The 23,893-nt window shown below is 38.3% G+C and overlaps 1 protein-coding gene across 1 annotated transcript in view; it reads left to right on the forward strand.

Annotated features, from left to right (window-relative positions):
• The first annotated feature begins 14,246 nt into the window (after nucleotides 1-14,246).
• Nucleotides 14,247-23,893, forward strand: part of begain (brain-enriched guanylate kinase-associated) — a 34,122-nt gene continuing 24,475 nt past the window's right edge. Inside the window, exons 1-2 of the mRNA XM_077731147.1 lie at nucleotides 14,247-15,972; nucleotides 18,517-18,548. Of these exons, the coding sequence (XP_077587273.1) occupies nucleotides 14,326-15,972; nucleotides 18,517-18,548 (1,679 nt within the window). The 5' untranslated portion in view covers nucleotides 14,247-14,325. The remainder of the gene's footprint in view (nucleotides 15,973-18,516; nucleotides 18,549-23,893) is intronic.

Consider the following 23,893-nt stretch of genomic DNA (forward strand, 5'->3'; position numbering starts at 1 on the left):
TTCCCTCGTTTCAATTGGTTTTCTGTGTTTATTGTTATGGGATAGTGAGGCTAAGAGATACATTGCAATTCTGCCAGCAGTGCCCAGCACAGTGCAGTCTTTCTTTGTTTTCTCACTGCTGTATGTGCTTTATTAGTATGGAGTTATCCATTGATTTTTTTGTTTTTTTTTGGGTTGTTTTTTTTGCTGCCAGCCAGATCAAATCTGGTTTTTATCCTATTTTATCCCCAAATGCACACTGTGCTGATTCTATTATTATACAATGCGTACTGTAGCCCCGTGTAAGTCAGGAAGATTGTCTTTGTGGAATAAAAGTTCAAGGCATAACGTGAAATATACATATATGAATACCAATGACTCAAAGTTAAAACCTAAAGAAAAATGTAGTTTTTATCCTTAGGGAATCCTGTAGAAAACTCTGATAGGTAGAGAGGTGCTCAGGTAGGGTACAGTATGTTTTTAGACTTTTGAAACAGCATGTGGTTGATGTCTCAAAATTGTTCTATGCGCTGTAAACCATTAGATACAAGCAGATCATGTTCATTGCAGGTAGCTCCCATAATTCATCAAATCCTTGTCAAACTGCATTCTATGTTGTACGTCATTGCAATATCTTCACTGTATTGCCGGAAATAAACGTCAGATTTCTAACAACATAATGTAAGACCATTTTGGGAAAAAAATATCTATTTGTTAAATCTCACAATAGTTGGAAAGTGTATGAGCCAGGGGGTGGATATTTTACTTTGGCAGTAGAATGAAATGACTCCCACTTCTAATCTTCATAAAGATAAGCAGCAGAGTGTGAAGAAATCATAGAAAATAAATCAAAAGCAGGAAAGACAAACCCAGAAGTGATGACAAGCATTGATGGGTTATTTAAAGCAGAGTTAAAATTACCAGTGAGTCAGGAATGTCATTGAAATGCTCAGCTCGGGGAAGGAAAATACGAGAAGATCTATCACCATGCTGGGATATGATTAAACAAATCCCCAGACTGTTAACAAATAAAGCCAGGGCAGCCGCACAGCACATATTTTATTCCAACAAGTGCATCGACTCTATTTGCAAAATAAATACAAGCGACAACATCTCATAAATGCACATAAACAGCAGTCAATTGATGCATGGATTTCATGTATCTAAAATAATAAATCCTATCACTTAACCTAGTTTTGGTGGAGGGGTTTATGTGTCCCAATAAGTTATCTGGATCATTCGGCAGACAGATCCTTGGGGAACGACCTGACCAATCTTAAATCTGACTGAATTAAACAAAAGCAATAGGGATTGTTTCTTAACTTTTGACCACTTTTCTGCTGAATTTAATCACCACTTCTGTTTCATATTACAATCAAATTGCCTTCATTCCATCTTGAGTTCTCTTTCACACAAACTTTCAGACATACAGTACAATACAATAGAAATGCCAAGTTGAAAAAATGTGTGAAAAGGCTCAAAATCGGAAAATATTTACTATATTTAATATGCACCAAGTGGAGGAATTCCAAGATCTTGGAATCATGTTCAAGATGAGTCACTGCACTGTATCAGTCTGTCATGGTAGAGCTGAACCGACATAAAAGTATTTCGATTTACTGGGTGGTTAATTTTCTTACCCTTACCTAGGGTCATGAGTTGGGGGACATGACTGAAAGAACAAAATCTGGGATACAAGTTGTCTAAATGATATTCCTCTGCAGGCTCATCTGGATGGAGATAGAAGAGGAGTGAGATGATGCGGCTTGGCATCTGGTCAACCTTCCTGGTTAGCTGTTTTGAGGATGTGAAACCAGAAGAAGGGCCAGGGGACCAACCAGGACTCACCAAAAAGACGACAGAGAAGAATTTGATCACTGGTATGTTTACAAGTCTGATTGTTTTTTTTATACAGCCTTTGTATTGGCAGATTTGACAATTGCATTAGAGTAAATACCCGACTTTGGCTGCAGTGCGATGAGGCGCCCTTTAATTGTCAGCTGGTTGAGAGGTGAAAGATAAAAGTGCGTCGTGACTTGCTCATTTCCGCAGTGTGAGTCCCATTAGGACACTTGAGCCGCTGATAACGAGGCCCGATATGGTTGTTCCCTACGTCTTTCTCACTGAGGCTGTTGGGGGTTGCTTGACAACCTGCTACATCACTTATGGGCATGCGGAGCAGCATCACTCTTTGTTCTCAGTATGTGGAGCAAAAAAAGTTTGCTGGCCTAGACTAACCACTCAAATTGACAACACAGTCATTTTTTTTGTGTATCCTTACCTCACTGTGTCATAGTTCACCAAGCATGGCCTGTTATATTGTGTTTATATATAGAACTGGCCTGTTATATTGTGTTTATATATAGAACTAAACGACTCAACCATCAAGACTCTAGCTGGGAGATCAGTGAAACACAAATTTAATGACGATCCTGAAAAGCTGGGAAAGTGAGGAATCCAAATGAGCACTCGTACAAAGCAGCATTTTTCTTTTAAACCAAGGGTGGCAAAGGAGAATACATTACGGCACTACCGTGTAACTCAATGGAGAAGGATAGCGCTTGAGGAGAAAATTGATGTTTCTGCATGATAGTGGTTCAGACAGTGTAGTCCAATGGTAGGATGCTTCAAAGTGTCTCTTTATGCTGGGCCAGCCAAGCTGATCAACCTATTTTTTTTGCATAATAGTTATGTAAATTAACCTTATTTCACAGTAAGTGTAACAGCTCACTCGTGGGCGGATATAAGCATATTAAAGCTTTACTTGAGGTATGATTTTCCCATTTAAATGGACACCCTTAAGAAGGTTTATGGGAAAAAAATATATATTTTTGACGTAAGGAAGCTCCTCCACTCCTTTTAGTGTTATTTTTTTTCTGGGAATTGGCAAATTTACAAATTACCAGATGTCCATGGATACCATTTTTTCCCACTATAAAAACAAAATAACTATTACTAATTTGGGCAAAAGGTTAAAATATGTTGCCACCAGCACTCGATCTTTATAACCATAATGTTCAATTGCCCAGCAGTAAAACAAAAAAAATAATAATAATAACTTTGCAAGGACAGCACAGGGTTTTTTAAATGTTAGGAATGGTGTTGTTGCTTTCAATTCGAATGTCCTTTGCTGCAAGTGTGCACCATCAAAAAGCTCATGTAAGTTATTATAGATGACAGGGGAAAGCGATAAAAGAAGTGACATATCTTTCAGACCCGCAGCATCCTGTGAGCACGTCTTGCGTTGCTCTTACATCAACGTTGTGCAAAGCAGCGAAATGTTGCAATTCATCACCAAGATGGTTTTCTCGCGTTCTTTTTATGTCTCGGAGGACCCACAACTCATACAACTTATAAGCTTTTAATACAACACTGCGCCACTTTGTGCTGTATATCACCGGTTCTCAATTTTCTCAGATTGTAGTCAGGAATTGATGATAATGATTACACCATTCAAAATGTGAATAGTCCAATTACTGTTGCTATTCTATTTAAATTCACCCAATAACTTTCTATCTGTATATTGTTATTGCAAAATAACTTAAAATGCAAATATGAAATATATAAATAGGGCCTCACAATTGGGAAAAAACACTTCTTTTTCTGTGCAATATTTTATATTATTAAAAAAAGCACAAACCCAACATGCATAGCTCCTAAAATAATTGAACTTAGTTCTGGCTATGTTTAAAAAAATACATTAACTAAAAGATGCAATTTCTGGAAGAATATGTAAATGTGTTCTTCTGCTGGTTGGTGACTTTTTTTCTTTGGAATTAATTGAAAGCTGGTGGTCTTAGATGCCCTGCAATACTGTGACAGAAAATGAGATCATACATCAGATTCAAAGGGCGGGATGTTAGAAACCCCAAATTATCCAACTGGCTTCACGGTCCAGAAAGGGAAAGCTTTACGCCTCCGTGCCATTAACCATCTGCACTGATGCGATCCGCTGTTGTGAAATGTTACTTAAATTTAATTAGCTGGGGTCTTGCGGCCTTCCTCTCCATGGCAACAGTAATTTTGTGCCCGTGAGGATGGAGATTCTAGAAGCAGATGGACAAAACTGATAGTAGGTATGAAGTGAACGCTGAGATGATGTGGTTGAGCCACTACAGAATATTAAGTTAATATAAGTTGCAGTTTACTTTTTTCCCCCACTTTACTTGAATGAAAACATTACCTATAAATGACTTTTAGTCAATTCTGATAGCACATCATTAATCAATGACAGTGAAAGGAAACAATTGTCGTTTTCAGGTAGCACATTCGAGATCAATTATGGTTACTCATAAGTCAATTTCAATTCAAATTCATGCAGAGTGTAGTCAAATTGTTTCTGTATCTTCCTCTTGAATAGTTTTTTTTTTGTTTTGACACATTTTGGGAATAAAACAAGTGCAGTGGAATGTCTCTGACATTTACACATTCCCAATTCATTTTCTTTCCTTACGTGCATGTGGTTGGCATGGCAACGTTACCCTTAAGGAACAGGCTCTGCTAAAGTCTTGTGCAGACCCATGGAAGAGCCCAAAACAGATAGCTGGCGAGAAAGATGTAAAACGTTCTCATTACACTTCATACTGAGACTTTAAATGTGTGCCTAACTTTTATTTAATATCCCATGAACCCCCAGAATTGCACATAATTTTACGATCCTTCACACCCAAACAAGAAGACATTTTATGTCACCCTTTTTATCTCCGTATTAGAATTTTAGCTTGTTTCACACACGCTACAAAATAATATAAGATGTGCCTCAGGCAATTAACAGCTGTGTTCCATTATTTGTAATAGCTTTTCCAACATTTCTAGAGTTTTCATTGAGGCAGATCAATAGCTTTAAAGAGTGTTTCTGCTCTTTTTTGCAAAAGTTGATCAATATATAAATAAATCAAGAGAAATGGGGAAATGGAGTGATCGGAGAAGTGCAATGATGTGAGCGGCAATCAGTCGTGGGCAGCCTCTCCACTCAAATTGTCCATCATTTATCAACTCAAGTGTTGCTCATTATTGTTGCTCTTCTCTATTACCGCCTAAATGTGAGGACTTTCAACAATGCTGAGTATCCATTTATTAGAAGTTCACATTATTATTCATTAATGTGTCCAGATGACTTCATTAATTTGAAGCAAAGACACTAAAGACAGCTATGAACAAAGCCTTTCAATCTCTTCAGGGTGGGATTATCATCACAGAGAAGACATTTGGTCAAAGTCTGACCTTGGGGGATGGAGACATTGGGAGTTCAAGTTTTGTAATGACTCACTGGGATTGTGGGGGTTCAGGAAATGGCACAAACTCAAATGTTTGCCATGTATTTTGAGACATCTTTCAAAGTTCAAGTTTGATTAGGATGTAGTAAATCACTAGGATCCAAAATGACACTAAAATGACCGCTTATTTCCAAAAATTGGCGACATTTTCAGACTTCTCCATGTATCGTTATGATAGGTATGACCATAGAAGTCGGTGTTGCCAAGGGAAACTGGCGTGGAGGGCTGAATTTGCTGACTATTGAATCTACTTTAGTTTTAGGTCCAATCGAGTAACTGCCCACATGCAATGACTCATCGGGGCTCGCTCATCTGTTTAGTATCACCTTTTCAGCAATTAAATGAAAAGGTCGCCCTAACCACTACTTTTAGGTCTTGTAACTTTTTTGTCAGTTTTTTTTTCGGCTCGCTCTTATTGGAACACTAAGCTAAGAAAATGTTTGACTGCAAAATGCCAAGAAATTCCATTTTCTTGACAATTTTCACATTGTAATGTTTTTTTAAATGTTCATTTATGTGAAACAAATATTAAAATTCATCAGTTTCCCCCAATGATTGGAAATAATAGGGATGCACTGTTTAAGTGACTCCATCTATTGTTTAATCTAAGAAATGCATAAATTTAAGATGTCTTCACAGGCCATATTTAATGATATAGTCATAATTTGCCAATAAAAAGCTGTGTATCGGCTCGCAAGGGTCCCACGGGCCGTACTTGGAACACCCGCCAAGCTACATTACAAGAGCAAACCTGTCGATTTAAAGGATTTTCATAACATTTGCCACCATCAAGGTCACGCCATGACCTCCACAACAATTTCTATCCCTCGCTTCCCTGGCACTCCAGCAGCAGATAATGAAAGTGTCAGTGCTTCTCCGACTGTAACCAACGTGATGAGCCCATTTTCCCACTGTCGGATCCCATTTCCCATGATGCAACAGTGTGAACGGAATGCTCTCATTTCTCCACAAATAGGCTTGTGTAGCTCAGGAATGAAGCTCTGGATTTTAGGTCATTTAACCAGTGATGAGGTAACGTCAATGTGGGGAATCTTCCAGTCGTTTTAAACGCTTAAAAAGAAAAGAAAGATAACGTGCTCTGCTTTGGAAGCAGGTTTATTCTAGCTGTGATCAATGGGTAATTTGCCAAAGAGAAAGCAAAGTGAAAGTAATTGGCTGTGTAATCTAATTGTCATCATAGCACAAGGTACAATCTGACCTTGACAGTCTGTCTGCTTTTGTCAGTTGCTTCGTAGCGTCACTCATTGAATTTGACGGAGAAATGTCTTTTAACTGTGCAAAGAGCTGCCACAGGGGCAGAATAAAACAGTTTTGATGAACTGGGAGAGAAAATGGATGCTAAGTGGCACCAGAAGACACAACCTCTTAGAGAGGAAAGCGAGTGAACGACAGGAGGAAAAGGACACAAAGTGCTTGGGATTAAAGCAAGACACTGGGCACATCTGTTCAATTTAATGAGGGTCAATACGAAAGCTGAAATGAAATTAGGCAATTGCCACAACAGTGCAATATAATGTTAAATTGCCATAGTTGATCTGACCAATTAGGAGGCTGTTCCAATATATTTTGGTTTTTTAGATTGACAGGTCATTCCTGATTTATTTATTGTTGTTGTCTTTTTTGACAGAAAGGAATCTTCTTCCAAGTAATGGCAATAACCATGCCCAGCCCCTCACAATAAAAACAGATTGGACGTCTATCACTACCAGTCACAACCGGTAAGTTCATTTTTTTAATAACATTCAAGCAGTTACAACAGTAGGATGATTGTTTATCTGTTTCCTTAGTTAGTCCAAACCAATTCAGCAGATCTAGTTCACTGTCAATGGAGGCCAGCAAATTGGGAAAATATCATTGAATATGTCGCATGAAATAATTTTAAATACATCTTAAATTACAACAAATCACTATTTAGTTTTAGATTGAACTGCTATCAATTGCAACCAATGAGTCAATACTTAACTGGTCCTGGTTGCTTGAAATTCGCTAGCCAATTGTCTTTTATATGAAGGTCCTTTATTCTAGGCATCGCCTGTCCTTTCTTATTCTCTCACCAAAGTATTATTACTGTTCCGTACGGGCCACCTGCGTTAATCGAGTCACATTTCATACACCAACATTGTGCTGTGCTTACAGCGAGGGGTCAACAAATTCTAAATGTGTATTGAGACCACCCAGGCAGAAATGGAATGGTAGCTTTTTTATAAGTGAACAGCACAAAGGTTAATAAAGACATTCATTCATTAGGTTGTCTTTTGATGGGAGCTGCAAACAATCACAGCATGAAAGTAGAAAAGCCTGCCAGCATCCTCGCCAACCTCTGATAAAACTGTCCATCTCATAATTCCACATGACAGAGCTGTCAGACAATTCCAGAGAGGCGCCGCGATAGATCTTGATTCCAATCTTGACTCTAACATTCTTTCCCCAGGCTGGAATAAATCCTAATTGGGAGTTAATGCATGTCAGTAAATACGTGACTATATAAAAATGTGTGAATTATGACATTTAGTTAAACTATTTCATTTGAGACCCAGTTACAAGCGGCCTAGTTACTTGACATAACAATGTTTTGGTTCACAAACGTGCGTCATGGCATAATTGCTGTATCGAGATAACCGCCTTTCTTGTTAATTCGTATTTTAGCTTCAATTAGGGAAAACAACACTTATTTTCCTTTGTGAATTACATGGGTTGCAATAGCCTCACCCATTTGATAGTCCAACAATACCAATAGTTTGGAATGGATTGGATTGGATAACTTTATTCATCCCGTATTCGGGAAATTTTGTTGTCACAGTAGCGAGAGTGAGGATGCATACACATATACATAAATACACATATCTATATATATATATATATATATACATATATTTACAGGTATATACATATACATACATACACACACATATATTTACATTTTTATACATCGGAATTCATGCACGTCAACAAAACATATGTATGTACGTGCATTCTATTAATACATAGAATCTTTGGCTATATTCAAAATAGGAATCTTTAAGTAAATGGCATTATTTTGTTAACCAATATATGATTTTATGCTTTTACAAATGCTAGCCCTTAGCAGTCAGACATTGTGGCTTCTCTTGAGAGACGCCACCTCCGTGTCAGCAGACAATTCCCAGGGTTTAGTCTCGCATCACTCAGCTGCCCAAAAGGATGACTTGGCTTGGGAGATTTTGTGGCATGTGGTCCTGTCGATCAATGAACTCCACATCTTTTTTTTTTTTTTTTACCACTCGGATGTAGACAATAACTTAAAAATGTGGCAGAGGTTTATAGCATATATGCAATCGTCATTTACAAGGAAAGTTGCAAATTAGGCTCGTGTTCCCTCCGCACCAGCTGTCAAAATATGACATTTTCATAAAAAGCCCACCGCAAAAATTACATTGTCGCTCTTTGCTCTTATTTAATGACACGGATTAGATTCACTGAATTGCAATTTTGCTTTTGTTTTGGGTGAATAAAATAATATGTGACGTGCAAATAAATAGGGATTTTAAGGAATCATAATTAGATTTAATTACATGCTGGATTTCTCTGAAATCTTTCTCCGAGCTAGGACGTTGATTTTTTTTTCTCCCCCCTCTATATTTGATCCCTGGCAATTGATTCCACCCATTATTCATGGCTAATTTAAAATGTTCATAATTGCACCGCTGACGCTTTAATGAGCTTTATTAGTATTTTACTACAAGGTGAGGGTCACCATTCGGAAAACATGAACGCCTACTCTATTATTGAATTCACCCGGGTAATATGTATATTGGAGCTGAATAAAAATAATCAGGATGACAAATTAATGGATTTACCAAGAAAAAATCATAGATTTTTGCGACACGCGCTACTACTAAGAAGGAACCCAATACAAAAATGGAAGATTTTTCATTATAAAATAGATTATAAGTGGTAAGAATAAGATTTAATTTCGAGCCAGAAATGGGTTTAATAACATTATTGCCATACAGTAAGAATTAAATGATAATTTAAGAGAAAAGCAATATAATAAATGAATAGGAAACCAGAAAATTCTAGTTGATTTTACAAGAAATACAGCACAAATACTTATATTTTGAAGGGGTGAAGCAGAACAAAATACTAAAAGAATATTATTTGCAGCATTGTTTGCAGCAAAATCATAAAAAGAATAATGTGATTAGAAGAATAAGTTGGATCAAAAATTTGCAAAATAAGGTAATCAACTAATAAGAAAACATAAAACTCAGAATGTATTGCAAAATAATGTAATTTGAGCAACATTATGTTAATAGAGAGGAAAAAAGCTGACAATATAATTTTTTTTCTCATCCTTTCCCACACAAATAGAAAAAAAATCTCATACCATCTATTTATGTCAATATAATTCATGTACTCTACTTTTAGTAATCATGTATTATTAAATATCTTATCTAAATTCAGCTCCATTACATTTGACAAAACTCTCCCACTGGTTGTCCTTATTTGCAGACATTTGAAGTCTCCCAGTGGTGAGCAGAAAGTAAATATTAAACCATTATGCTTGTTAACCAAGCAGAAAAATGATCATCTTGAACATTTTACTATCCTTATTCCACATATGCACTAATAATCGTTGCAATTACGCCATGTGAACTTCCCTTCAAATAGACTAGCTGAGTCTCCTCGTCCTGAATAAATATAATTGGTCCCTTCGCGCTCACGTCTCAATATGCCGTCGCCATGGCAACAGAGGTTCGAACCTCCAATTTTACTTGAGTAAACGTGCCTCAATTAAATTTCATCTTACTGTCCGCCTTCTACATCAAAATGGTGAGCCCAAAACAGCCATCATTCTCTGACACTTTCTATTATTGACTAATAATACACACATAAGTGGCAATCAACACCCACATAGGCAAATCATGGATATCTTACATTGTCGACATTCCTAGTTACAATAAAGAACAATATAAACAGAGCCAGAGTCTAAATTTACTGGTGAAATTAAATATTCAGCACCCCGCCTATATTATGCTAAGGAAGATCTTACAATTTACTGTAAGTACAACTTTCTTCAACTATTTGAGTTGAATAAACTCAGGTTTGACATTTAATTTCATATTTTTAGTCGTATCATTATGACTTGTTCTTAATCTCTGCACTTGAGTATCGCCATCCAAGCAGAAAGAAACAATGGTTCTAATTTTGATTCTGCTCACAGAATCCTCTTTAACGCCGTCTCTGACACTCCTATTTCTCTCTTGTGTGATCTCCTAATTGATATTCATGGATCCCACTCCAATTTGAAAATCAAGCAGCGCAAAACAAGAGTTAAACACGGATGGCAGACGATATTTTTTTTGTCTATAATTATCTGCTCTTTGCGTTTGTGCATCGCTGATGTTTACAAATCCAAAAACAATATCTACTTATTGTAAGATTAAATTCAGACAAGCAGATCTTGAGTCGGTTGAGTCGATTGGACCATTAATATCAAGTCATGAAGATAAAAATGGAGCCCCCAAAGATGTCTTTTATGAATAAATTGCCATATTAAAGAATTCCAAACAGAAGGATCATTTAAAGAATGCAAACTTCAGCCTTGGCAGCCAAATTCCAAGCACATCAATATTGGTAGGCATTTCCTTTATAAATGAAACAAGTCATTGCAAAATTCATTTTATGACCTCTTTCTGATCCCCAAAATGTCATCACATCTTTTTATTACAAGCAGATTATGTAAGTTTTTTAATAATCCCTTTTTATTTGTTCATGCCAAATATGTTTTCTAAACCCATCTTACCTTGCTACCCCAAAATATGACCTCCATTTTTTGCTTCATAATACAAATATATCCTGGAAATTTGATAATAATCCCCTTATGCATTTTCCAGTTATTGTAAAATTCCTTTCCATTTCATAGTTTGACAATAATCCTTTCATTCAGTCATGAGTTATCTTAAACATAAACATAAACACATGCATAATGCAACTATCACAATCGTATTGTTCTTTTTTTATCCCTCTTCTTTTCTTTTTGCATGCCCTAAGAGAGACATCAGCTTCATTTTATTGTCTAAAATTCAGTTCTTTGCCACAGGCATCTACTTTAAACACAGATCACCACACTAGAGAGCGAATAAAGTCACCCAAGTACACGTCCCATGTAACTCTTAAGTTTTAACCTTTGAGTTTCAAGCATGACCTTCGTCATTTATGCTATTTAGTAAGTCAAGTTCTCAAAAAAAGGGCATTAGGGTCTCAGTTAAGACTTAAATTGGGATGTAGCTCTGCCCAATTTATTGACTGTTCACATAATGTCATTAGAGATGCTAATTGGATTTAATTGTTTTCCTATTAATTTGATTTAGATTGTTTCCCACTTTTGCCAGCAAGCCAACAGTTAGCCTAACTTCTATAGTATATCTTAACCTCTCACAGGTCATCTACAGTAATTTTTCCAGTATCTATCACAAGTGAAAAGGTTAAAAATCACTATTGTATTGCTCCGCTTTAATAAAGCAGCAAAGATTTAAACAGAAGAAGCAGCCAACTTGTAACAGTCTTCCTCCTACTGTGTTTTCTTTAACACTTTTATAAGTGTGGAAATTATGCGTATTTTTAGATCCGCTGTGACATTTACACACGTGCATAGAAATGTGCGAAACAGTTTTATTTCACAAGAAAATCTCAACAAGAGGCGAAGATCATAGAGGGAAGAGCCAATGGCACTTGTGCAGGGGGGCGTTACCATCTGCTATCTGTACCGACCCCCCCCATCAATTGATGTGAAAAGAATATTTTGCATTATTCTACTGCAAACAGCCACTTGGAGACGCTGTTGCACATGCAAACAATGAGAAAATTGAAGCAGTTCGCAGGAGTTGGTTGTATTGGTGATTATCGATTGGGGATTTTTAGGGTGGTACATTTGGACAGAAAGCAGTGCTGTATTAGGTTTTCATGAGAACTTTTTAGTTTAGAAATGCGATGGAAAAGTATTTGTCTGCGTACTATATCAGACACGAATCTGGCCAGACATGCAGTCAGACAGGTAACAGATGAGTCCAACTCACATCTTTGTTGCCATGCCAACATCAACGTTGACACCAAGGAGAGAGCAGGGATGGGCTTGCTATTGATGATCAAAAGAGGACAAGATACACAAGGGGATAAACATTAAATGGACCTTCCCAGAGAGTGCAGTAAAGCATGGGGTGTCCAAAATATGACTAGTGGGTAATTTGAGGCTCGCAATGGCCACTTTGTCCGGCCTGTCAGACTGTCATATCCCGACTATTCTAACTGACCTTTTCAAGCAATCGTCTTTGTAACTTGTGGCTTGACTATAAATGCATCACCGGTTTGTGCACTATATGCATTATTTGTTTGATTATCGTGTATTCTTCGTCACAATTTACGATACTTATTGCTTCCCCAAACACGTGTATTCTAGTAATACTGAATTTTGCTTGACTGTTATTTTTCACTAACGCACTGCTGACTGCATGAATTTGCATCACATGCTTTGAAAAGATATAACTCAGGCCTATTTTAATTCAGATTGTTTAATTTTTAATGTACCGTTTTATAGGCCAAAAAATCAAACTTTTTAAATCCACATGACGGTTGTTCCATTTGAGTTTTGAGATGTTAAACGGAATACTGATTAATACATTCCTTCACCTTAAACTAAAAATATTTACCTGACCGAGCTGGCTACTACTTAGAGTACCTATGTAATGTATTCTTTATTTTTTTATTTATTTGATATTTCTGAATTGGCTAAGACAATTATAATGAATGAAAGTCTTTATATTATTACCCTTAAAAGGCCTATCCACATTCGTAATATTTCAGTCACCTTTCATTCACCATTCACAAGGTATTTTTCCCTTCTCTCATTGTTATTCATTCATTTTCCGAACCGCTTCTCCTCACAAGGATTGTAGGGCTCCTACAAGCCTATTCCAGTTAACAACAGGAGTTGCTAGTTGTCGTATGTTTTACTATGTTTGTTAATGGGAAAAAAAGCTTTGAAATGCACAGCAGACATTCCAACAAACCGAATTTTCTCTATTCATGGTGCCAAAGCAGATCTCTCTGAAGAGTTTATCAGTGTGCTGCTGGCAAGGATGAAATGAAGCATCTGATCTTTCTGTGGCGGCCGCTTTGGCTTTGGGGAATCGGGATGTACTCAAACTCTGATGAGTCGGCAGAGATCTTATTAGCAAAGTCAGGGTGTATTATTCCAACAGCTGGCAGATGCTTGTGTTGCTGCATCTGATTAAACTATTTCTATATCTCGCTCAATCGTCTTTTAAAAACAAATTTTGCCTGTTTTTATTTCCCTACTCTACTGTAATCCGTCTCTTATTTGTACTTCCTGATTTAAAAAGTCTACACGAAATAATAGGGCCTTTCCAAAACCATTATCTGAAAACTTTAATATTTTTGTGCTGCTTCTGGAACAAAACAAAAAAACCTTTAGATCAGAAATTATAGCACGAGAAGGTAGTTCATTAGTGTTGAAGAATTCTATTCATATGAGGTGAGTTCAGGTTAAAATCTCAGTAGGTCCTTCTGCTATTTGCAAGAGATAACTGATAGGCCGCAGAACATTTTTTAAAAAGGAAATTAGAAGGAAGACATTTCCATTTTTGGCTTTATCAAAGATTCTCATGTAACAGTTTCAACAACTAACCACTACTGTGCCTCACCCATCGATTGGTAGCTTGGCCTGGTGCTCCCAAACCAGTAGCACAATGGCTTCACTCAATATCACTGACCTAAATTTCCAGCAGCTATCCAACGACAGCCATATCAATACACATTTCATTGCAAATGACGTCCACAGATGCAGCCTGATGGTAGCAGTAGAGGAGATAAACAATTGACAGCCAATGAAAGTAGGTTTGTTGATAGCCAGACTCAAACCTCTTCTGATTCTCATTGGGTCTGCACAAATGGAAGTGTGTCACACTGCAAGCGCCCCACTCTGGGCAATTAGGCCAGGCAGTTTAGAGAGAACAGAAAGCTGTGGAAACGCAGAGCAACAAAGACTGACATGGTTCACTTGTGTGTGACCATATCAGACGATGGTCTCCGGCTCGAATCTGTAAAAAACGAATCACCCAAACAGAGGAGAAAAAGGACAACAAAGAGTAACATGGCTACTTTGGAACGACAACCAAGATGCAGGAAGGCCGCTTCTCGGCGGGACCGCGGCTCTTGTTCTTCAACCGCATCTTGCCCCGTTTTCTCTGGACCATACAGCGACCAGGAAGAATACCGTCCTCTACGTCGTCAGTCTTCTCCGTTAATCAAGGGTTCCCTCTCAAGTCTTCACAACCCCACCAAACCCAACCTGAGAAGACACTCTTCCAGCATTCAAGGTTCTGTGACCTCTCTTCAGGAATCATTACCAAGTTTGCAAGGATCTCTTCCAAGCTTTAACTTCACCTTGCCAAGATTTAAGGGATCTATTTCTCGCTTGAGGAGGCGATCGCTGAGCAGCCTGGAGAACTCCAGCCTAGGACAAAATGAGAGGAGCACCAGCCCCGGTCAACAAAGTGCCAATGGGAGCTCTAGTGACGACGATGGAAGTTGGGATACAAACAGCTGGAGCTCAGGAGCTACCTGCCTTTTTAGGACCTCTTCAAAGCAAGGCAGCACAGAGAAAGCAGAGCAACCCGATGCCATACCTTGCAATTCCGAACAGGGGTCCACTGGTGGAGTGGTGGAGCCTGAAATTATTTACCAGAATCTCATCTTTAAACCCCTTGCCTCTAAAGTGGAAACCAAAGACTTGGAGAATACCTGCATGGATAAAAAAGACACAGTGGCCCCAAGTACTTCTTTGTCTTGTCCAAACAAAGAAACCTCAATTGCGTCAACTACTCATGAAGTGAAGAAGAAAGAGGACAGACGCAAGTTCTCGCAGTTCCTCAACGAGGTAACCGGGAGGGTGCTGAAATCCAACGGTGGTCCTTCACAACCACAGTCCTCTTTACGACATAGTTACCCATCTCCTCCTCTTTCAACGACCTCGTCTCTATCCACAATGACTTCATTTCATCCAACCCCAACAAACTTACCAGCATCACCTGCACGCCTGTGGTGCAATCCCACCGGCTCTGTCCTCCAGACCATTAACGAATATGAATCCAAGGACGTGATGAACCCCGTCCACCAGTGGAGTAAGACTTTACCCAGCTGTAAAGTCCTGGAACCAGTGGACGTGTTGAGAAAAATAAAAGGGGAAAATCCCCCCTACCACGAGCGTGGTACGAAACGGTGTACGAAGATGCAGTCTCAGGCCTCCACTGGGAGATGTTATCTGGAGACGGACATTGACAGAGTGAGGAAACTTGATGAACTCGTAGCTAATGGCTCTTTGAGGAAAGAGATGAATGAAAAACATCAGGAAAAGACTTTGGAGAGAGCCAGAGACAGGGAGGACAGAATGCCTTGGGAGAGAAACGGAGTCTTGGCGGTAGAGAAAACAAAGCAAGGGGATCAAAGCAGGGAACGCTTGTGGGATAAAGAAACGGTGACAGAAAGAGGGAAGGAGAAGAAAGTCATTCGTAACAGTTACGAGCCGAAGTGGGCTTCAACTGGAAGAAATAATCAATGTCCTGCCTTCAAGTGGCCGGATGGTTTTCCAAGAATGTCCTACAGGTCCATCTCCTTGCCCAGAGCAGTAAATATTATGGTGAGCCCATCGCTTATCCACTTACTCATCCAAAAATGCTCCAGACTGGGTAACATTTTCTTAGATTTCCCAAACTGCTGTCACTTCAAGTATTTGGAAATTAGATGTATTTTCTAGAGGCGCAAATATTTGTGAATGTTTTTCTTCAGTATGTGCCTTGCAGTTGATTGGTCACTGAACCAAGATATTCCCCTGTACCTGTATTTATAAATGAATGTGGTAACACAAAAAATTGATCCCATTACCCCCTAAATTGGTCAATAATATCCATTATATGTCCAATACCAATCGTATGAATGTAACGGGAGCCTCTTGAAATTCCTCATAGTACGCACATGTGACCTTTTGTGTCATTTTGGTCATACTTAAGAAGTTTAAGAACTAAGTTGTTGAAAATGAGTGTAAACCCAGCATCGGACCGGAGACTTATGTTCGCACCCTTTGAACAAATAATTTAGTGTCTCATTTTGCACGCAGCATCGCCATGCGGGTCAATGCGATACAGATTTTTTTATGATTTATTTATTATTTTACACCTTGACGTAATCTCCACCGAGTCAATTGACATTCACAGACCAGGTTGTTTGTGAAAGGGCCACAGTAAAGGTCTCATTTTAATTCCCATTTAAATGCATTAGTGTTTTTTTTTCTGCCCTCTGAGCTTTCCGCCAATGCAGAGATGGCAAAAAAAGGAACAAGTGGCATGCAATATTGAAAATATATTCAACCTTTGCTGAAAATTTGCCTCAAGCTTGTCGTTTTATTTAGAGAAACAGAAATGATCTCACACTTACTTGGTCTTGGGCAACATGACAGTGAATAAATACAAAATATATAACTCAAAAACTAGTTTCCCCTAAAACATGAATAAGAATATTACATTTAAATGAGTCAGCATCATCCCTTTTTGGGTCTACCCATAAATAGCCATTCTAAAACATTGACTTAGTTATTTTAAACTATCAGTTTAAAATAACTAAGTCATATTGTAACATTGTGCATAGATTGCAAGCATAGAATGATTTAAAATTTACTTCCAACTTTATTAATTGAATGTTTTGTATTTTCTAATGTAATCCTGTTAAACATTTGTAAAAGATTAGCAAATCAACATTCCCAAAATCCTTAGTATAATTGTTATTCATTACATACACAGTTCTTGAGGTTCTGACCCACAGAACAAATTGATAGAAACAGTTAGCCATTTTTCGCAAGATTAAGTTGTTCATTGTCCGGACCCAGACGACCTGCTTAATGTGATTTGTCACCCACCCTACGCACACTCGCACACACACAATCGGAAAGATACTTAGATCCACAGAGTGGAATTAGTAACTGTAGTCTCCTTCAGCCGCTCTATGACTCATCCTGTTTTGCTTGTGACGTCTATATATGGCACCTTATTGCATCATGTGCACACATTGAAAACACACTGTAATGCTTTCCCAAATTATAATATATCAATTCCTGTAAATATTTCATTAAAAATTGTTGGATTGGGAGGATGGATAGTTTTAGTCAGCTATAACAAATTTGAATGAATAAACAAAATAATGACCGCACTTAGACCACTGAGTGGGGGACATGATGACACTGCCCCATTAACTGGCATAAAATAACACAAACTTTATTGTAAAATCCTCATTCACTGCTGAGAGTGCTTTAGTCATTGATTTGTACCCCGGAACAGTTGTTGGTATATGGCCCCTTAGTTGACCGCAGCGTCGCTAAAGTTTGAAAAGGGGTGAAATAAAACCCTTTTCATATTCGTTCTTTCACAGTTACAAACCTGTCTTTATAACTGTAATGACATTTTACAGCACCATTAAATTCTAAAAGCTTAGTGACTATGGTAGTCGAAGTTGGAGGCGTATTTTGTACCCCGTTTGCTTGACAGAGTGATACATTTTGGTTCTACATATAAATTTACATACATATACATATATACATATGTATGTGTGTATATATGTGTGTATATATAGATATATACACATACATACATGTGTATATGCATGTGTATGTGTATGTGTATGTATATATATATATATATATATATGTATGTGTATGTGTATATATATGTATATCTATGTGTATGTATATATATGTATATCTGTGTATCTGTATATATATGTATGTGTATGTGTATATATAGATATATACACATACATACATATATATATACATACAGATTTTCAGGTGGGTCTGGAACGAATCCTCGTTGATAAATACGGGTTAACTTCTGTTATCTGCATTATTAAAAAGTATTGTACGCCAGTGAGCCGCCTCCCTCGGGTTTTCCTCCTTGGCAGATTCTGCAAAGCACAGCATTTTTCGTTAGCTACGCTGTTCATCTGTCATTTAGTTCAGCGCCGCCGCCTTCGGCGGTGACACGTTAAGGTGAAGGATAATGGATGTGTTTGTTTGACAGGACATGAGAGCTCGTTAAACGCCACACGAGAGGAGCTTCTGCCTATAAATCTGCCTGACAAATAAATCTAATCACTGGCCCCGCCTTTCCTCTTCTTCTTCTTCTTTTCCCGCCAGGATTGTGATGGAGAGACACAACGTGACATGAGGTTAGACACTTACACTCCTCCACTCCTCCGAGTAGTGCCACCAGATCCCCACCCCAACTTCTTCTCTCCATCATCACCATCCCTCCCCCTTGCTGCGTATACCTCCTCCTCCTCCTCCTCCTCCATTCAGTCCTTACTTTCACGCCGTGTGCATGCCTAGCGCATCTTCAGTCACAATGAGAGGAAACGCATGCAGCTATGAAGGGAAACACATGCGGCCAAAATGAGGAGAAAGACAATTAGACGGTAAGTCTCTCATAAGCGTATGCTTGGCGTTGTTTTTTCATTTTATTTTGTCTTTACTCCCCACTGATGGGTTTGCTGTTGCAGCAGTTGGGACCATATGTTGCATGGCTGTCTGTTGACTAGTACGCTTGAGGATACAGTATGGAATTAGTTATCTCTATGCCAAATCTGCTTCTTTTGTTCAATGGATTGAGCTTTTATTTGCATATTTAGTGCCTTAACAGAGTTGTCCCTTACAGCTTTGCGACAAAAATACAATCAGGAGACAAAAAGTTGGTCTTAACTCCAGCCAGAATATTACATGCAGCGGTATTTTCATGCTTGAGTGGAGAAATATAGATATGAATATTGGCGAGACAGCGCAATTAAAATCATTAAGTATTCCTCGGAGTATTGCTTGTAAGTGTGTGTCATGTCGTCATCGTGACATGCTGAAGTTAATTACTTTAACCTCCAGTTGGTCGGAAGGAAACTTATACTGATGCTTTTCTTAAATGCAAAACAAAATTCATGTTCCACTACCATTAAGTGAGGACAAATTACATGTTCACTTTTGCATCAAAAAGTACAAAAAAAATCTCAAGTCCCAAATAGAGTCAAATTTGTTCAAATTTAGAAGCAATTATCAACAAGAAGCAATAGAAATAGCTGGATTATTTGTTTTCCAAACTTGACTATCTTAAAACCATTAAAAAATGGAAAGCAACATTCATTGGCATTTTAGCAATAACCATATTTGATCACATTTGGTATATGAAATTATTATGTCACACAATAGAGGCTAATGCAAAACCTTTGAGAAAGCACTGGACTAATCTGTTGGCTGAGAATTCAATTGTATTAAAAGCTGTCCAAACAAACATTTGGCAGCAGTGACAACAACAACAACAACAACAATACCCTGCAAGGTATTCCTCTCTCCTCACTTTCCTCAAATGATTCTTGTCATGGATAATGAAGCAAAGGATCAACACTAGGGGCTGTTTTGTAGCCCGAAACCAAATTGATGGCTAAACGATTGTTGGTGATAGACACCAAAGTCAGATTCCGAAACATGTTCTGGTGTAGTTGTTTTCTATCGTCCTACAAAAATGGAGCTGGCCTGTTTTTAAATTTCAACTGTAAATGATTGTTAGTCTCCACAGTGCCTTCCACTGAGAGTTGGAGCAGAATTGGCAGATCGGAGATGTAATGGAGAAGGGATTTCTCAGCCTGTGTCGTTCACACGGAATCGGGACAAGCGAGACATTGCCATCTGTGTTCATGTTCACGCAATAACGAGGCTGCCCACAAACATAATCGGCAATAGCATCTGCTGTGACTTATAAATTGCTTTAAAGAGAACAGGGTACGAGACACTGGTTAGCACCTTTCATAAAACTGTCATTCCACCTTTAATACTACATTAAAATCAGGGAGATTTTCCAGTTGGCCTACAGCCTCTATTTTATGTGACTATATTCCACAATGGCAAAATTTGGAAATTAGGCAATCCGTTAAACCGGAATCATAATCCACCCTGGAACTGTTGCCTTGGATTTTTTTCTGCTTTGACCAGCGCACATTTGAGTTACAAGTTGAGTTTGGTAGCATGTGACTCAACTCAGTTTAAAAATGGCAGTAGATTGGCTTATACTGGATTATTCAAGGAAAAAAAATCAATTCAATGTCAGTGATCATTGTTCAATATGCCCTGACATCAATTAAAGCAACATGTGCAGCAAAAAAAAATGCACCTAAACTAATAGGTGATGTTTATATTCCGGATCAAATCCTAAGAAACCATTGGAAAAATAAAAAGACAGCGTCTCAAACTGGCAGTAAAATAACCATTATGGTTCCCTACTTATTGGGTTTCCAGCCGTTCCACAGAGTTACCAAGCAACTAAGCCGAGCATGGAAAAAAGCCACTTCAATTAAAAGCACGCCGTCAGCCATTAGCAGACATTACAAGCACAGTTGGTTCATCTGTCGCCTTCCTCCAATCTTGCCATTTCACATCTAAAAGCAGACGCCGTGTGAGCTTTTGCCACCAACCAGCCTGTCCAATTACAGTATGGCCGAGACACAGGAGCTTAGAAAAAGTTCTTTGAGAAGCCATTCGTGAGTGGCGAATGCTTGATGGGCGCTCTGGAGCATAGTCAAGAGTATTTTCATCTCCTGAAAGTCCCCTCTTGGCCGCCCTCTTTTTTTCCCACGAGGGGCCCGCGATACGCTTCTCAGCCAGAGGTGCGTTCAAACGTATCCGTCAAAAGCTGGCTGGAAATACAGTGAACCTCTATGGTGCTGCTTCCTTAGACCCCAAAGTGTTTTATGAACATGCTGTAGAAAGTGGGCCACTTTTTTTGGACCCTTAACAAAGGAGAATAGAACGTAATGCAGTATAAGAAAGAAATGCATTTAAAGTTTTAACGTGAGTGCTTCAAAGGCATGCTGTTTCTTTGAAACCTGGTACTTCGGTTGGCACAAAAGTTTGCGTCCTGATTGTGCCTTTGGCATGCTTTCCAACTGCAAAGACAAATATGAGTAGACTTGGCGAAATCATGTTTTTTTACAAGATCTCCAAAAATGGCTGAAGACGATAGTGAGAAATATCAAGAGCGGACAATTTCTTATTCAAATAATTCATGCTATAACACATTTACTAGTTAACGTCTGTAAATCTGTGGAAAAAATGTCTAAAAATCCAAGTTAGACCGAATTTTACCACACCTATAGTCCTCTTGTGTTTTACGTTGTCGAACAAGCAAGCAAATCACAACGTGTCACCAGCTTGTCAGACACATTGAGAGAGAATAGCGCCCATTTCACAATAACAGATCGTTTGCTGTATCCCAGAGGATCATTGTGTTGTGTTCTAACCAGCACAAACACAGTTTTTCCCCAATCCCCCCCTCCTGTGGCATCCTGTGCTATGACACATGGAGGTCTCCTAGATCTTGGGTATGCGCTATGATGATTAAGGGAGGAGGGATAGAGAGAGGGAGACAGACAGCCCAGAAGGAGAACACAGCAGGATGCCTTTTTCAGGACTGTAACACTCTCTATTGGAGAGATTACAACATGAACTTGAGTTCATCCATTCCAGCCTCCATGCAATCTCACAACACAGAAAAAATGTTGTTTTGTATTTTTGCGAGGGAACGTAGCACTTTTTATTCCTTACTGCACATTATAATCATAAACAATACATTGGTTCATAGATAGAATATAATCTGTCATTCCTGATTTTATTTGACTAACATGTACAGAGTAAAATGACACTTAAGGTTAGATTTTGCCATGAAAAATGTCGCCTACATTTTCCCTATAGTTCTGCTTAGAAAATATTAAATTGCTCTTTTATTTTGGTGACACATCTGTGCAAATTTACAATTTGTGGATAATCCCTGAGAGCATTTACACTTAATTTAACACAGTGCCCTTTGGGAATTCTTGTTTTATATTCCACAAAGTTACATATGTTTGTTTTCTGCGATACTTCCCAACAAACTAACGCAATACAAAAAAAAATGTGATCAAAATGACATTAATTGATCATACCCTATTGATTTATTAGGCAAAATGAACCAGCAGGGGAAACTTTGGTTCTTAATATGTTCCTGATCAAATGCTCCAAATTGATCAAGCGTTAGCCATTTTTCTTTCTCCAATCGTGACAACCCTTTTTCGTTTTCCATCTGCAGCAATAAAAAGTACGCCGCTCATTCCCTGTGTGCTGTCTAAGGCTTAAGGATGAGACAGTGGGGAGGGTTCTTCATTATCTGTTAATTTATCCTCCGGAGCTTTTTGTGTTGGCAAACTGCAGCCGAGTGACACGCCAGAAAGTGAATTCAAACTCATGAGCTATCACAGTCGTGCAAACCTGGACATATAATGTCCAATTTCAACAAAATAGAACACGTTGGGCTAATATAGAGATTGTTAGATAATGAGCATCATGCATGTTTCAAGAGCATCCCATTGAAGGTTAGGCTTCGTTTGATATGCAGATTCAAATTAAAGATCACTCGCAGCCGTCGGCTTTTAGGCTGCAAACCGCGTCCACTTGTATTTTAAATCCAGCAAGCCTCCTTGTTGGGGACGCTTGTATTGCAGTAAACTCACTGGGGACTTTGGTTACTGTTACTGCAGTGTTGCATCAGAGCAAACATCCAACTTTGGACTGTGAAGTAGAAAAAGAAGAGAGAAAGGTCCGTTTTTGGTGTGTAAACAACTCAATTTTTTTGTTTGTGAGATCATGGCTTGTTTGGGGTGTTGAAATTGCAACCTGAATTGAATCTTCCAGGAGTGAATATTACAGAAAATTCAGAAAATAGCTAGAAAGGATGGAGTGCTTTGTTCCACGTATTCTCTGTGTTTAATTATGATCGTCAGGAGGGATTTTCATTAGACAGACAATGTGGAGCAAGCTGAGTTTTTCATCTTTTACTTTGTGTGGCGAGTCGTCAAACTTTGTCAAACTGCAGCATTCACAATCACTCAAGCAAGCTTTTTAGATCTCCCAAATGTTTCATTTTTTGTAATTAGCGATTGTCATTATTTAGAGAAACTATGAAAAATAATGTCTTGGAAATCTTTATCAAGATAGCTTTGTCTTAGGAACATAATCTTAACTTTTTTGTTATCTTATTAAGTTATATTAGGCGCCGTCGGCATCTTACTTCTTCGTACAATCCAACTTCGATGCCTGCATTTTAAGCCATATTGGGCTTAGTAACCGTATTTGGGCAACACTAGTTAACACACTGGAATCATCATACGTAGATTCAATGTCAGCCCTCCCACTTTAAATGGCCCAAATTACAAATATTTGAATGTTTGTGCAACAAAAGTATACAAAGCTAATCGATAGTCCCAAGCATATATTCTTTCTCCTCTCAGATCGTCACGAAACAAATTAAATTTTGTATCTCAAGGCACAAGGGTATACTTTCAGTGAGCTATTTTGACCTCACCTCAATAAAGTTTAGAAAATGCTGTTCATTGGCCTTGCATTTGCGCCTAAAGGGAACACCAAATGCTGCAAAATAAAGATTTCCCGCTTGCATTGGACGCGGCACCTGTGGCTACACGAGCTGTTGACATAATGGCCTGAT

This window comes from Stigmatopora nigra, chromosome 13 (assembly GCF_051989575.1).
Source record: "Stigmatopora nigra isolate UIUO_SnigA chromosome 13, RoL_Snig_1.1, whole genome shotgun sequence".
Classification (NCBI taxonomy): domain Eukaryota; kingdom Metazoa; phylum Chordata; class Actinopteri; order Syngnathiformes; family Syngnathidae; genus Stigmatopora; species Stigmatopora nigra.